Below are 15,766 nucleotides of genomic sequence, written 5' to 3' on the forward strand. Positions count from 1 at the left end.
AGATCCTAATGCATATGTTCACGTCACATCTCCAGGGTGAAATTTAGTGATAATTCAACTAATCTACATAAGGGGATCTGTTTTTGCAAATTTATAATTTCCAAAGGGCACATCTGCTAACATTCTATTATAATTTTCTTAACTCCATTTCTTTCATTAAGGAGCTAATTTTGCTCCCAAGTGGATCATTAGCTTTTTACCCATTTTGATTAATTTAATTTGTACTATGAAGAGCTACCTACGGCTTCATGAACTGAATGAGAACTTTACCATGTGTTGTAACCTAGTCTTTCACCATGAGAAATCTTGTCAAATCTAATTGCATTTAAAGGAATTGAAATTCATTTCCTGTGACATTATTTCAAAAACTATAAGAAGCAAGCAAGGTCTGCACCACACTCATCACATTGCACTCTTCATGAGACTTGGGCAGGACATGTCTCTGGAGTGTGTCGGAGTAGCTCAGAAATCCCTGATAGAAAGGGATGCTTTGCTAACCTAATGAACACTCAAATGAAAATGAACATCTGAAGCTCTATTCCAGTCGCCACATGAACTTTCTGGCAAAAACTGGAAAATCTCTCCCACTGAATTCCACTGATGTCATAGATTCAGTCGTAGTGAAGCTTTTGACATGTATATCATAAAGTAACATTATGACAGTTATGCACAAACTGTACATCTTTCAGTTCTTGAATAGCATCCCAGAATGCAGTCATGGGAGGCTTTCCTTTCTTCTAGAATGAGGGTTACTGCAAAGTCCTAGACTTCAGATAAACATTATGATTTCCATTATTTAGGCATAGACACACATCAGTTAGCTTGATGGCCAGGATGCAGGCAGCTCTGATCCCATTATCTCCAAAAGAAAAGCTTCTGGTTGTTGTTTTTTACAAACGTTATCTTAAACATCTTTTTCAGTTCTTTATATATCATTTCCCAATAGGCTTTAACCTTATTGCAAGACCACCACATATGGAAGAAGGTACCTTCTTTCTCTTTACATTTCCAACACATATTTCATTTTGATTTATTCATTTTTGCCAATCTACTAGGTGTTAGGTATCATCTATATAACATTTTCATACAATTTTCTCTTATAATAATAATAATAATAATTTATTATTTGTACCCCGCCCATCTGGCTGGGTTTCCCCAGCCACTCTGGGAGCTTCCATAGAAACCAAAAATACAGTAAAATATCACAGATTAAAAACTTCCCTGAACAGGGCTGCCTTAAGATGTCTTCTGAATGTCAGGTAGTTGTTTATCACTTTGACATCTGATGGGAGGGCGTTCCACAGGGCAGGCGCCACTACCAAGAAGGCCCTCTGCCTGGTTCCCTGTAGCTTTGCTTCTCGCAATGAGGGAACCGCCAGAAGGCCCTCGGCGCTGGACCTCAGCATCCGGGCAGAACGATGGGGGTGGAGACGCTCCTTCAGATATACTGGGCCGAGGCCGTTTAGGGCTTTAAAGGTCAACACCAGCACTTTGAATTGTCCTCAGAAACATACTGGGAGCCAATGTAGGTCTTTCAAGACCGGTGTTATGTGGTCTCAGCGGCCGCCCCCAGTCACCAGTCTAGCTGCCGCATTCTGGATTAGCTGTAGTTTCCGAGTCACCTTCAAAGGTAGCCCCACGTAGAGCGCATTGCAGTAGTCCAAGCGGGAGATAACTAGAGCATGCACCACTCTGGCGAGACAGTCCACGGGCAGCTAGGGTCTCAGCCTGCGTACCAGGTGGAGTTGGTAGACAGCTGCCCTGGATACAGAATTGACCTGCGCCTCCATGGACAGCTGTGAGTCCAAAATGACTCCCAGGCTACGCACCTGGTCCTTCAGGGGCACAGTTACCCTATTCAGGACCAGGGAGTCCTCCACACCAGCCCGCCCTATACCTTATACTATAGCTTGCGGCAAATTTTGTATCCATATTCCACAATCGTTCCCATGCCTCCATTTCTATATTGTGACCAATATCTATTGCCCAATGTATCATTGAAGATTTCACTTGTTTGTCTTTTGTCTCCCAGAACGCAGTCAGCTCTGATCCCATTATCCCCAAAAGAAAAGCTTCTGGGTTTCCCCCCCAGTTCTTTATATATCATTTCCCACTAAGCTTTAACCTTATTGCAAGACCACCACATCTTTCTCTTTACATTTCCAACATTTATTTAATTTTGATTCATACATTTTTGCCAACCTACAAGGTGTTAGGTACCACCTTTATAACTTTTTCATACAATTTTCTCTTATTCCATAGCATGCTGTAAAATAATTTTATATCCATATTCCACAATTGTTCCCATGCCTCCATTTCTGTATTGTGACCAATATCTACGCATTGCCCAATGTGTATATATTTATATACCCAGATTCTGATCTTAACGACCTCCTGGGTGTTGCCTGCTAGGCCTGTCTGATGCTAAACCAGTTAACCTCCCTAGCCTATTTATCTTGGCTGACCATCTCTGTACACGGCTCCATGAAGATATTTCATCTGGCAGCCTTGAAAGTTTTCCTTTCATTGTAACTCCGCTTTTTCTCAGGATGCACGCACACACCCACCCTAGTGAATTATTTCTATAATGAGATAAAGATCTCTAGCCAAGGAATGATTCTTATTATAAAGTCCCCATGTTCCTCTAGGAGACCTCCCCTGGGTATATATTAAAACCAGAATGATCCCACACAATAATTTAAATCTACAAAACTCAATTCATTTCATACTTCCCTCCAGGCATTTGTCTTACAAGTGACCTAATAATGATGCATTGTGACAGTCTCCAAAGAGTACATGGGAACACAGTGCAACTATTCCCCAACATTTTCAGGAAGCAGTTTTGATGTGTTCCAATTTGAGAGGAGAGCCTTTAAAATCTGAAAAGCTGAATTCTTTATTCTCATTTGGGAAGGAGCCTGGTAAAAATAAATTGGGTGTTCCAAGCGACTTACAGGTTACCAAGAGGTTTGAAATCTTTAATATATAATCTATATAGTTCAGTATAAACCTTAGGGATACTCATACATGAAAAACATATTAAAGGTCAAATTCCTCAATTCCTAGCTAGCGCACAGTTTGCCAGATGTTGCATGTTTTAAGGATTGTCTCATATTTTAGAAGCTTTTTTCATAATGCAGAATAAGACATGCGGATAATGCTTATCGCAGCTCCAGTGAATGACGGGAACGCGGTAGTTAGTTGGAACATACACACACACACATCACATGGAATGTTTAGTTGTAACAGAACTCTGGTGACCTTTTGGACGAAACACTTTTTCAGTGGAGAACAGGTGGCACAGTGGCAAGAAAGTTGGGCTCAGGTATGGGAAACCTAGCTAGGATACTTGAGCTTTTTAAAGTTCCGTTAGAGCCTTGCACAGAAGAGGCCAGGTGTAGTTCAGTGAGGAGTGAATTCCATAACTGATTGGCTGCCACCCCACCAACTAAATTTCTTTATACCCACTTAAGTTTCCAAACAATCTTCAAAGGCAGCAGCACACAGAGAGCATCACAGTAGTCTAGCCTAGATGTAACAAGCGCATGGCTAGGTCTGATGGGTGGAGTAGCCGCCTAAGTTGATAGACGGCACTGCTAGCCTTCAATGCCACCTGCACTTCCATAGACTGTGCTCTCCTGGAGAACCACAAAGCTGTGAGCTTGGAATAGAAACAGTACAGCCTCATCCATGATCAAGTGCACACCTCTATCTTGGGCTGATTTCCCAGTCCATGGCTTTATCTGATTGGTTTCAGCTTGCTCACCCTTATCCACCCTAAAACCAGTTCAAAAGTCCCACAGCCTCCTGCCTTTTGCAGATGGAAAAGGGAGGTAGAACCAAATGTGATCCCCATATTAGTGTTATCATAGCTCAGTCTTCCAGATGATCTCCCTCTGCAGTTTTACAGATGTTAAAAAGAATTATTCCCCCATAAGCCAGTAACCATGGAGCATAACAGAACTTCCCCATCACACCTTCTTGGATTGATCCTCCAAGAAGGACTGGAGCCACCATATGATTATTTTTGTTAAGTTCAGAGATTTATACCCCACCCTTCAACAAGTTCCCATTGCAGCGTACACATTTTTTCCCTAGCAACATCTATTATGAGTTGCATTTCTGAAACATGGTCTCTCCAAATAATCAATAGGGCATATTTGAATTTCTGCTTTGTCCCTTGTTGTTCACATTTACATTCTTGCAATTGCTTCCATATGATCTTTGGAAATGGAAAGAAGAAAATCATCTGCTGTTTACAGTGATGGATTGAATAAGCAGATATTTTCAGAGTTTCTAAAAAGACAGGATTTCTGGAGGGAATTGTTTAAGTACCAGGGGATTTTTACAAAATTCTAATACTGCTCCCAGTTGGTGAAGATGTAAACCTTCAATCAAATAGGCACAACATTTTAATGCTCTCTGTTCTGTCATGCTCACAACAGTAAATGTGTGGATGCATGAATGAGAGATCCAGAATATATATTTTTTTAAAAAATTGGGAGTGGTGCGTGGCTATTTGAAAGCTACACTCTCTTCATTATGTAGAGGTGTCCCAGTGGGATGAATAGTTTGGCGGTACTCCTGAATCCTTTGCTGTTGCTTGAGGCTCAGGTGGCCTCGGTGGCATGGACTGCCTTCCATCAGCTTCAGCTGGTGGCCCAGCTGTACCCCTATTTGGACAGGGTAGTCTAATTTCTGTAGCCTCTGCTTTGCTAACTTCTAGGTCAGTTTACTGCAACTCTATGTGCAGTTGCCTTTGAAGATGGTTCGGAAGTTTCAGCTGCTGCAGAATTTAGTGGCCAGGTTACTCACCAGGGCAAGACAATTTGAGTATATTACACTTATCCTGGCCTGACTACACCGGCTGCCAGTTAGTTTCCAGGCCCGGTTCAAAGTGCTGGTTTGGACCTATAAAGCCTTAAACGGCTCAGGACCACAATGTCTCAAGGACTGCCTCTCCCCATATGAACCGACATGGACCCTACAATCATCATCCGAGACCCTTCTTCATATTCCTCCTCTACAAGAGGTTTGGAGGGTGACAACACAAGAAAATGCCTTTTCTGTAGTGGCTCCATTTGTGGAATGCTCTCCCCAGGGAGGCTCTCCTGGCGCCTTCATTACGTATCTTTAGGTGAAAACATTCCTCTATAACCAGGCCTCTGCCTGATAAATGTTCTGTTGCCTTTTAAATGTGTTTGTGGTAGGGGGGTTATTGGTTTGCTTTTGTTTTATTGTGTATTTTGGTTTTTTTTAATGTTCTGAACCACCCTGTGGTCTTCAGATGAAGGGCAGTATGCAAATGTAATGAATAAAATAAAAATAGTAATACTCAGATACCTTCTCTTTAAATGAAGATCCGTCTAAGAAATCATTTCTGTGCACTCTATAATTTTCAGTAGATACACATGTAAACGCAGACTATCAGCTCTACATTTGAGACAGAGGTTCCAGTGATGTTTCCTCTCATTTGGCTGTTTGATCACTTGAAGACGCATTATTCTCTTAAAATATATATTGCAATAGCTGTGGCTATTGAAAGAGCTGGTTCAATCAATAATTTATGTGCCAGGTTAAGGAGCCAAGCCTAGTCCATAGCACATTTTTGCATATTAAGAACAAAGACTCAAAAGAGATTAAGATACATAAACAAGACAGGATGCCAATATTAGGCTTATAATCTTCCGTGACAATGGTATGGCTGATGCTAAAAGTTCATATTGTAGTGAATGAAAAAATGTTCTCTGAAAACTTCCCCAGCTGGAGTGAGCAATTTAAAAACATTCAGAATACTCTGGTGAAACAGTGCATTAAATGTCCATACCACCCAATAGTCTTGCAGTAATGACTGTTGATGAACCCCCAGTGCGCTCAACAAAATCAGCCAGGACAGAACCTTGAAGAAGTTTATCTTTGCAGGTGCTGTTCTATATTGGGCACTGGAAGCCATCCTTTCAACAGGTACTGACGAAGTAACAACTGTTTATGTGTTTTTCTCTGGCCTTTTGATAACCTGAAGATCCATCCTTCTTTAGACATATCTAGGAAAGAAAGAATTGCTGAAATGAGCATTTATAAGAATTGTAGGGAAAATGCATATTTAACTATAGTCTTACAGTGTTAAGAATCTAGCAATAAAATCCCAGAATACCCTTTCATTCATTTTCCCCCATTGAAACTTGCATTTTTTTAAAAACAGTTTCATTTCATTTTCACTGAACAGTAGTCTTCAAGAGTGGAAGTGTGATCTGTTATGGTAGCGAATTCCAAAAGTGAATTATGTGTTGTATAAACACATACTGTACTTCCTCTTCTTTGTCCTGTCAGTCAGTTGTAATGAGTGATCTGAGTTGGATAAAGCGATTCTTCTTTGCCCTTCACACTATTCATAAACTGATAAACCTTATCAGATTCTCGCTTTTTGATTCTCATTCCTTTATTTTTCCAGTTGTCCCAAACACTTACCTCTTCTTTATTTGAAATATATTGCAACCCCTTCAACAGTGGTGTCTGAAATGTGACTGCATATATACCATTATGAGATTCAAAGTCTTGCTTCAGTAATGAAACAGTATCAATATCTAGTTCCAACTTACGCCATAAACACGTGTACCTTTAAATTCATCGGAAGGTCAACAGACAGAAATAGCAGTGGGTATATTAAACAGTAAAACATTTCCTTTTTTGAGATTTAGGCAATATTAAACATTAATGAAAACTGATTTAGTGTGTGAGAGCCTCTATTCCCATGCAGGGAATATGTCACATTAATTTCTTCATTGAGATGGTCATCTGCAGCATAAGGTTCTGTTTAAAAAACAGCACACCAAAATACCCACAAAGCTTCAACAGCAAATCGAATTTATAATTTTTATATGTGGAGAAACAACAAGGCCTTGTTATTGATTTTAGCAATTTTCACAATAGAGAGCCAAAGAGATCAATCTTCTGCTTCTTCCTCTGTTTTCAATTTAGCAACTTCCTTCAAGATTTATCAAGTCAACCTCAGCACAAATTACTGCCAAAGTCTTGTGAGTATCCAAAACAAAGCAAAAACAACTTCAGCTGTTCCTCCAAATGTGTATGAAAGGCATCTTTTAGCCAAACTATATTATCTTCTCACCACAGTCACCAGAAAACATTTATGTCAGTGAACATAGGAAGCCACCTTATTCTGAGTCAAACCATTGGTCCATTTAACTCAGTATTGTCTAAAGTGACTGGCATTAGCCCTCCAGGGCTTCAAAATGGGGTCATGATAATGAAAAAGTATTGTATACTGTATAAATTACTGTTTTCTAATGAACCTTACAGCAAGTTTATTTTTGACTAGTAGAGAGCCCCAGCTCAGAGGTAACAAATCATCAATTTATAAATGAATAATAGGTTATAAGTGGAGTTCTGAAAAGCTGTAGTTCCAAGATAGTAAGATACTGTCTTCGTCATTTCTCTTTTGTGTAATATTATCTACCAATATAAACAGAATATAATGCAACAAGGGGTATGGAACCAGGGCATCAGGTGATACAGGGAACCAATCGTATCCTTGTTGGCCCTACAGAGCTGCTGATTGGTCTAGTTCCTCTCTGTCAGAGTAAAGGATGCAGCTCAGAGAGCCTCTCCCTACTGGACTGACTGACTGACTGTTCGTCTAGCTCCAAGTCATCAGCCTTGTACCTTCTCTTTACTCTCTAGCTGCACATCTGTCCTGACTTGATGTTAGAGGATGAACCTGTGTTAGTTGCCACAGTGACACACTGGCCCCCATCCAGCAGGTGCCTGTGACACTATTACAGCCATAATCCACACAGCATTCACAGTGATAATATTTGTACTTGTATTTTCCCATCAAGTAAGAATAAAACTGTTATGAGTTGGGTGTGTGGGAGAGCATGGCCTGTGCATGTTGCAGGGCAGCCCTAAACTGCAGCACGCAAACCACAAAGCTCTTATGACACAGTCCCACTCACACTTCCCCTCGTGACAACGCTGATGACTGCATCTGAAATGGGGCCCAATGGGGATGTTGGAAACAATCTGAAAGTACTTACACAAGCAAAGAAGATGAGCAGCAAGTAGAAAAACCCAAGAGAGCACAACATCACAAGTTCTGTTCTGTATTTTTGAAATTTTGCATCTTCAGGACAGTCTAGAAGGCAAAATAGATAGTTAATTTATGGAACCTTGAGTGATTTGTGTGCAATAGAAGTTAAAAAAAAACAACAGTCCATTATACTGTACCTGTTACTTTCAATGTAACTGTACTAGTTTGGTTAACTTTTTTGACTGGTGATCTTATGATGCATGCATATGTCCCACTGCTAAGACTTGTAGTATTTTTAATCTTCAGATAATGCCAGGTGCTATTAGAGACCTCTGAGGAGTCGTTAAGATCTCTTGAATATTCATGTTCTGTATTATATTGCAGATCTGTCCATTCTTCACCAATTTCATCAGTCTGCAAAACAACAACAGTGGGTAGTATGCTGCCAACCAACCAGAATGTACATATAAAAAAGGTAAAGGTACCCCTGCCCGTACGGGCCAGTCTTGACAGACTCTGGGGTTGTGCGCCCATCTCACTCAAGAGGCCAGGGGCCAGCGCTGTCCGGAGACACTTCCGGGTCACGTGGCCAGCGTGACATCGCTGCTCTGGCCAGAGCCAGAGCCAGAGCCGCACACGGAAACGCCGTTTACCTTCCCGCTGGTAAGCGGTCCCTATTTATCTACTTGCACCCAGGGGTGCTTTCGAACTGCTAGGTTGGCAGGCGCTGGGACCGAGCAACGGGAGCGCACCCCGCCGCAGGGATTCGAACCGCCGACCTTTCGATCGGCAAGCCCTAGGCGCTGAGGCTTTAACCCACAGCGCCACCTGCGTCCCAGAATGTACATATACACCAGTCCTAAGCAAATACAGGGTACTGTAGCAGTATGTCACACTTTTATGGTTCTGCTTTATAGGGTCAGTTCTGTTGAAGAACATGAGCAGCTGAAGGACAGAATCACTTTTTTAAAGGGAGAGGTCCATTTTATTTCCTGGAAGGAGCAGAGCAGTGACAAACTGGTGCTTCTTTTATTTCCACTGACAACTATGGTACTAATAGGAGAGCAAAAGAATTGCACCCCATCCCTTCCTCCGCGTGCTCCTCCCATCAGAAAACAAGAGCTTGCAGGAAAGGGTCATGCAAGGAATCTCTAGGGCAAGTGCCCATTTGGCATTGGGAAAGAGACTTGGAGGCCATGGAGTAGTGACTCCCTTGGGACTTACTAGGAGCATATGAGAATTCCTGCTCTCCTCCTTCTAGGTGTTAGGGAATTTCTCCTACAGTTGCTTAGCAACCTAATACTCCTGTAGAATGGGAGCATGCAACTGGAAATAGCAGAAAGCTAAGAAACACTGGTGATCAAATTTCTGAGCATAGTGGTGCTGAGACAAACCTCATTTGCCCAGTGGGCAAGTTTACTTGTCCATGATGAAGATGCCTACTGCTTAGCTCCCATGAGATGACTGGGTGTATAGCAGTCTAAGATAACTGCTCATATTAATTTTGTTGAGGAAAGCAGATGGGAAGTGATCATTTATTTCCACTTATCAATATGAACTGTTCAGGTAGATGATACATCTAGACTAAAGGGGGCAGGAAACCCATCCCCAATACACCCTAATTTATTGAAGAAACGCATTATACATTTAAATGCTGAAATGTCTGTCTAAATGTTCTCATTCTGATTTCTTGCAAATGTTTCACAGTTTGTATAAGCTCTCTTACTGCCCTTTTGAATAACGATACATTTCAATCACAATGTTCTTCTTTGCTATACACACAACTTCTCGTGAATGCCAAAACTCAAAATTAGTTAGTTCATAATTCAAACCTGCAAGAGTCATACTTCCCAACTGTATAAAAAGCCCTGGCTTTGTTTCAGTGAAATCTAGTATCTTCATAATTCAAACCAAGATTGATTTCAAGTTAAATTTATGTTTTATTTGCCTGTGCAGCCAGCATGATTAAGCATTCAAATTCTGCCAGTTTCTGTGCATTCTCAGACGTTGGCTACTGTAACCCTTTCCTTTCCAAAGAATTGAAAAAGTCCCATTGCACATGGAATGTTTCTGCTTAAAGCATGTAGAAAGCAGGGAAGCCAAAATGGTGCCCTCCAGAAGGTTGATTGACTCCCATCAGCCCCCAGCCTGCATGGCTAATGGTAAGGTATGATGGGACTTGTAGTCCAGCAACCTCTGGTTTATAGGAACAGCAGCAGGAGTCTTCCGTTCCCAGGGTGTGCTCATTGTTGCATGCTGGCAACTTCTAGGAAGTCACAGGTAAGAGCTTAGTGTAGGGTACAGACCCCAGGTGGACAACTACCCCAGAAGGAGCACAGCGTGCCCCCCACCACAGGTACTACCCCTTCCGGGGCAGATGGGGCTCATCAATCTGGGAAGGTATCCCATCTAAGGGAAGGAAAACTCTGGTCCTAAACTTCCACTGCCTTGCAGAATATCTTCGGGAGAAGAAATGGCAAAGGAGTAAACATTACACAAATCAGGAGCAGAGTCCCTAAGATGGTTGGATAGTGCCTTTCACACCTCCTTCCCGCAATTTCTGCAGCCAAGCTGGTGCCAAACATATTGCTCTGCTTTCCTTTGGAGCACATCAGCGAGGCTGAGAGGGGGTCTTGTATTCTGGGCGGCCCAGGACCTCCATTCACACCGCCCTGGCGAAGTGACTTTGGTGCTGCAAACACAGCAGTTTGACTTCACCCCTGGAGGCGCACTCCAGTGTCTCTTGAGACAGATTGATACCAACAAACAGGAGTCCTGCTGTAACAAATAGGCATTGCGTCTGTTGATGCTTCTGCTCATTCTGATGCTTGTTCAGCTTGCATCTCAACTTCTCTCTGCCTTCATGGTGTTTGACTACACAGTCGTACCTTGGTTCTCAAATGCCTTGGTACTCATACGTTTTGGCTCCTGAACGCTGCAAACCCAAAAGTAAGTGTTCTGGTTTGTGAACGTTTTTCGGAAGCTGAATGTCTGACGCGGCTTCTGCTTGAGTGCAGGAACCTCCTGCAGCCAATCGGAATCTGCACCTTGGTTTTCGAACAATTTCAGGAGCTGAACAGACTCCTGGAACGGATTAGGTTTGAGAACCAAGGTACCACTGTAGTAAACAAAGCACATATGAAAACAGCCACCATGCAAGGATGCATAGTGACACATAATGTTGTGATGCATGAGCTTTTATATATATATATATATATATATATATATATATATATATATGGTAATGTGCACGCAAAAAAGTACCAACATGATGGATATTTCAAAATCTCAAAATAAAGGATAGCTTTCATCTAAGTTTGCAACATGAGATTCATAACTTGGCTAATGACAATTTCTAATGGAATTAGTTTGCCCATCACTAATTCCTTCGTGAGCACGTGAGAAATAACGTTTTGCCTGTGGAGACATCTAGTGACAAATTGCTGATTTGATAGAAAGATTCATCTTCACTTGGGTTTAGCAGGAAAATTCTTTAATTAATTGCTTGTAAATGAACTGCAACAATAAAACCCTAAAATTTCTTAGGAGAGTTAAACCAAGCTGCTTCTGGATCGAGAGGTGTTGTTGTTGTTGTTTTTGTTACTTTTTGAACTATGCAAACTGTAGTCAACCATGGGTTTTAAAAATAATAATTAAAAGCTAAACTTTGCATGAAATGCAGTGTCTCCATGCCAGGAGCAGCTGGCAGGGAGGGGCAGTGCTGCAGACCTGGCTTCCTGGCAGCGATGTCACTGCCACAGACTAGAAAGGTGCAAGAAAGGTGTGGCAGTTCAGGTGGGATGCTTCCGGCACATCAGCGGCAGCACTAAATTGACCACACCAACCTGACCTCACCATGCCCATGACACTGATGCCACTGCCTGGAGATTAGGGCCATGGCAACACACCTCCCTATCAGACACTCTCGTTTCATACTCAGTCACTGTACGTTACACAACATTACTGACTAAAGAGCCAACTACCCCTCCCTCAGTTGTAGGCATAGATCAGTCCAGAAAGATTTCTAGTGGTCGGGGAAGAAATCCCAGATAACCCTTTGCCTATATAAAATAGGAATGGCACCCACAAATCAATAATGAAGAACATACAAATTTTTTACAAAACCTCCCCCAGTAAATTTTGTATGCTGCAAAAGTTAGAGGCAGGATCTCTGGGGGTTGTATCCTAAATGGATCATTTAAGGGGGGGAAATTGGGGAAGCAGTTTCAAAATGCTGCTTTGAGTTATAGCCCAGCAAAGGCTGAAAACATAGCTCAACTTCCAAGTGGAATGAGCCTCTAGGCATCAGCTGAAACAACTGCACTGAGAATAAATGCATGGCGATAGTGACACAGAATAAAAATGCTGCTGACAAGAAATGGCATGCAGTGAATGAATTTCTACATACTAGTCTCCATTCTAACACAATGTAATGGATGAGTGCACACTTTACTTTGTTATAGTTGGGGAAATAGGCTGGAAAGTTAAAAAAAAAAAAAAAGCCAAGCCATTTGATAGCAAATTCAATGAATATATACACTGAATTTCAAATAGCCTTATTGCATGACAACGAAACACTGCCTTTCTTCAAAGCCAACATAAAAATTGCCTAGACTTGTGCTTTTGCAATGTTTTTATTTACATAACAGGATTTCAGTGCAGAATTTCAGATCATTTGGCTGCAGAATGTGGGGTTTTAGGGGTTTTTTTATGCTAATAATGAACTGTAAGTATGAATGTACCCTGGATGAGTTGCATGAGAATGTGAAGTGAAACAAATAGTTATATACTGTCTTTTTCTAAGCCCTTCATAGATATAGTTGCATGCACAATTCTGATTTACTATACATGAGAGAGACATGGTAGAATTTACGTTCCTTTGCATCTCGTTATTATTTTTCAATTTAGTTTCAAGACAAGAATTGAAATCCTGATTTCAGTAGCTGGTGGGGGTGGGAAGATGACCTGAAGATGCTTATCACCCCCTGTTGGCTGTATAATCTGATCATTAATTCTTCACAAAAACAGCAATGCACACTGCACAGTCACATCCTTATCCTCATCATAATTTTGGGGGCAGCAGAAGTCAGAGGTTAATTGTTTGCATTTACTACACAGTTCAACATGACCCTGTGCTAAAGATCTAACCTGAGAGCTGTTTGAACTTTACATTCCAAAATGTCATACCATTTGTTGGAATTACTGTTTAATTGGCCCCATGAGGGCTTTATATACTGTTTATTGATTAGGCCCTCAATAGATTTTTTTTTTAAGTGATTAATTCTACAATTCGGTTGCCTAGCTGTGCTCTGTCATCTTCACACTGCTCGTCCGAAATGTTGTCAGTGATAATAATAAAGACTCTCCTCCCTGAAAGAGAGGGGAGTGGTTGTGGCCATCGCCTATGCCTTCAATGTTTAGGGGTATTCCGTTAAAGGAATCTGGCGGTCGTGTATTCTGTCCGATGCCTGCTTGGCGGGAGGCCATGGCACGACCCTCGGTGACAGCAGGAGGTGAGCCTATAGTTGGATCAGCATCAACAGGCTCCACCTACTGGTGAATAAACCCACTTGTTTCGATCCAATTCCTAAGCCAATACCTTTTCATTGCTGTAATCAATAAAGTTGTGGCCTTTTCTAGCCCATTAACCTTATATCACGTGTCCTTGTGTCTTCATTTCACTTCGCGGGGTTGGGTCCTCGAACCACAAATGTCAGTTATGCAAAAGAAAGGAAGAGGCATTGCAGAGCACTGAAACTTGAACGATTCTGAACTTCTACAACTGCTATTAATTGTTTAAGATTTAATTGGTGGCTACTGTATTACAGCACACTACAAAATGCAGAAATGACACGTGGGCTGGTTTTGCATGTCATGCTAAACTATAGTTAAGCGCTGTAGTTAAGTTGTATACAAATGAGCAGAAATAAGCCACAGTGAATCTAGGGCTCATGCCCTGCTCTGCCCATTCCTTTCCTCTCTGGCACAGGCAGAAATTCGAAAGCTTCAGCTTCCATTTCACTTAAGCACAGTTCACCATTACATCCAGGCCCATAACTGTGGTTGAACTTAAAGGGAACTTAAAGGGAACCAGCTTTGGTAACTGTGGTTTGAAGGCGCTGTGGTAACTGTGGTCTGGAAGGCACTACTACCCAGAGTTAAGCAAAAGCGGAAGCAAAAATTTCCAGTCTCATTCTTTTGGCCATACAGGAGAAGGGGTGGAGGGAGGGCATGAGCCCAAGGCTTCCCAAGAGTCATTCCTGCTTTTTCATGCTAAACTATGGTTTAACATGTTTGAACTTGGCCTTCTCTGCCCAGAATGTTAGAATCTCAAGAGCAATTTACATTAAATGTTTTCTTTTACAGCACTCTGTACTCATATGTTCTCAAACGAGAACACGAGGTGGATGGAGGGAGCTGTCTCAGTAACAGAATCCCATTGGGCAGTACCCTCATGGGTGCCACACCCACTGCACCCAGGAAGTGGTGGCGGCAGCAGCTTCCAGTAAGATCGCACCACCAGCCCCCATCAACCAACCCTGGTAAGCCAGGATTCGGGGGAGGGGATGGCAGGTGGCACCTTCCCATTTTACCTCAAGTGGTGAAACGAGATGGGCTCGTTACTTCTGGGTCTCCGCAGAGCGCAACCTGAAAGCGCTCAACCTGAAGCAACTTCAACCCAAGGTATGACTGTATACCTGAAGGAGTGTCTCCTCCCCCATTGTTCAGCACAGACACTAAGATGTAGCTCCAAGGGCCTTCTGGCAGTTCCCTCACTGTGAGAAGCAAAGTTACAGGGAACCAGGCAGAGGTCTTTCTCGGTAGTGGCACCCGCCCAGTGGAACGCCCTCCCATCAGATGTCATAGAAATAACGATCTGATGTTTAGAAGACATCTGAAGGCAGCCCTGTTTAGGGAAGTTGTTAAATGACTGATGTTTTAACATATTTTTTATCTTTTGTTGGAAGCTGCCCAGAGTGGCTGAGGAAACCCAGCCAGATGGGCGGGGTATAAATGTTGTTGTTGTTGTTGTTGTTGTTGTTGTTGTTGTTCCAAATGTCCCCATGCGCACCAACACGACTTGAACCTACCCGCATTGAGGAGGAAGATCTGAAGTGAGATTCTGAGTGTGTTTGGGTTGACATGCCAAGAATTCTCATAACTGGTAACCTTGAAAAAGCATTCTAAGCACGCTCAGCCAAACATACTGAAAATCTCCCTTCAGACCTTCCCTCTCAATGCAGTAGTTTGAAATCAAGCCAGCTTAAACAGAGACGTTGGGGCAGTGATTGCATGCCCACTCCTCACACTCTTCCTTTTTAGCCCACACAAATTCAAAGAAACAGCTGAATAATGTTCATGATAGACCTGATTCACATATCACAACATCCATACAAATGTCTCTACCAAAGTTTTTTAACCACACTTACGGATTAAATAAAATGCAGATACAGATGGGAAATCAAAGGGGAATGAAAGTAACAGGTACTTACCTTATACCAGGAGACTGCCCCTTTTGAGGCTTGTATATCCTGAAAATATTTACAAGGGAGCGAAACATCTTCACCGCACGTTGCCACAACCTGTTCCGCAGCATCAGCAACCCCATGAACCACATGCCAGACTACAGGAAAGGAAACACAAAGACAGGCTATTTCTGGGGAGGCCACTCAGATGATCAGCTGTAGCAGAATCTTGAAGGAAAAACAGACCCTGAAG

At 42.1% G+C, this 15,766-nt stretch overlaps 1 protein-coding gene across 3 annotated transcripts in view; it reads right to left on the bottom strand.

Annotated features, from left to right (window-relative positions):
• Positions 1-2,147: 2,147 nt before the first annotated feature.
• Positions 2,148-15,766, bottom strand: part of CD83 (CD83 molecule) — a 29,297-nt gene continuing 15,678 nt past the window's right edge. For all 3 annotated transcript variants that reach the window (XM_079983832.1, XM_079983833.1, XM_079983831.1), the window contains exons 4-7: positions 15,541-15,671; positions 8,245-8,461; positions 8,055-8,152; positions 2,148-6,044 (exon numbers count right to left, since the gene is read on the bottom strand). In XM_079983832.1, the coding sequence (XP_079839958.1) occupies positions 5,958-6,044; positions 8,055-8,152; positions 8,245-8,461; positions 15,541-15,671 (533 nt within the window). In that variant the 3' untranslated portion in view covers positions 2,148-5,957. The remainder of the gene's footprint in view (positions 6,045-8,054; positions 8,153-8,244; positions 8,462-15,540; positions 15,672-15,766) is intronic.

This window comes from Podarcis cretensis (genome assembly GCF_951804945.1).
Source record: "Podarcis cretensis genome assembly, chromosome: 7".
Taxonomy (NCBI): domain Eukaryota; kingdom Metazoa; phylum Chordata; class Lepidosauria; order Squamata; family Lacertidae; genus Podarcis; species Podarcis cretensis.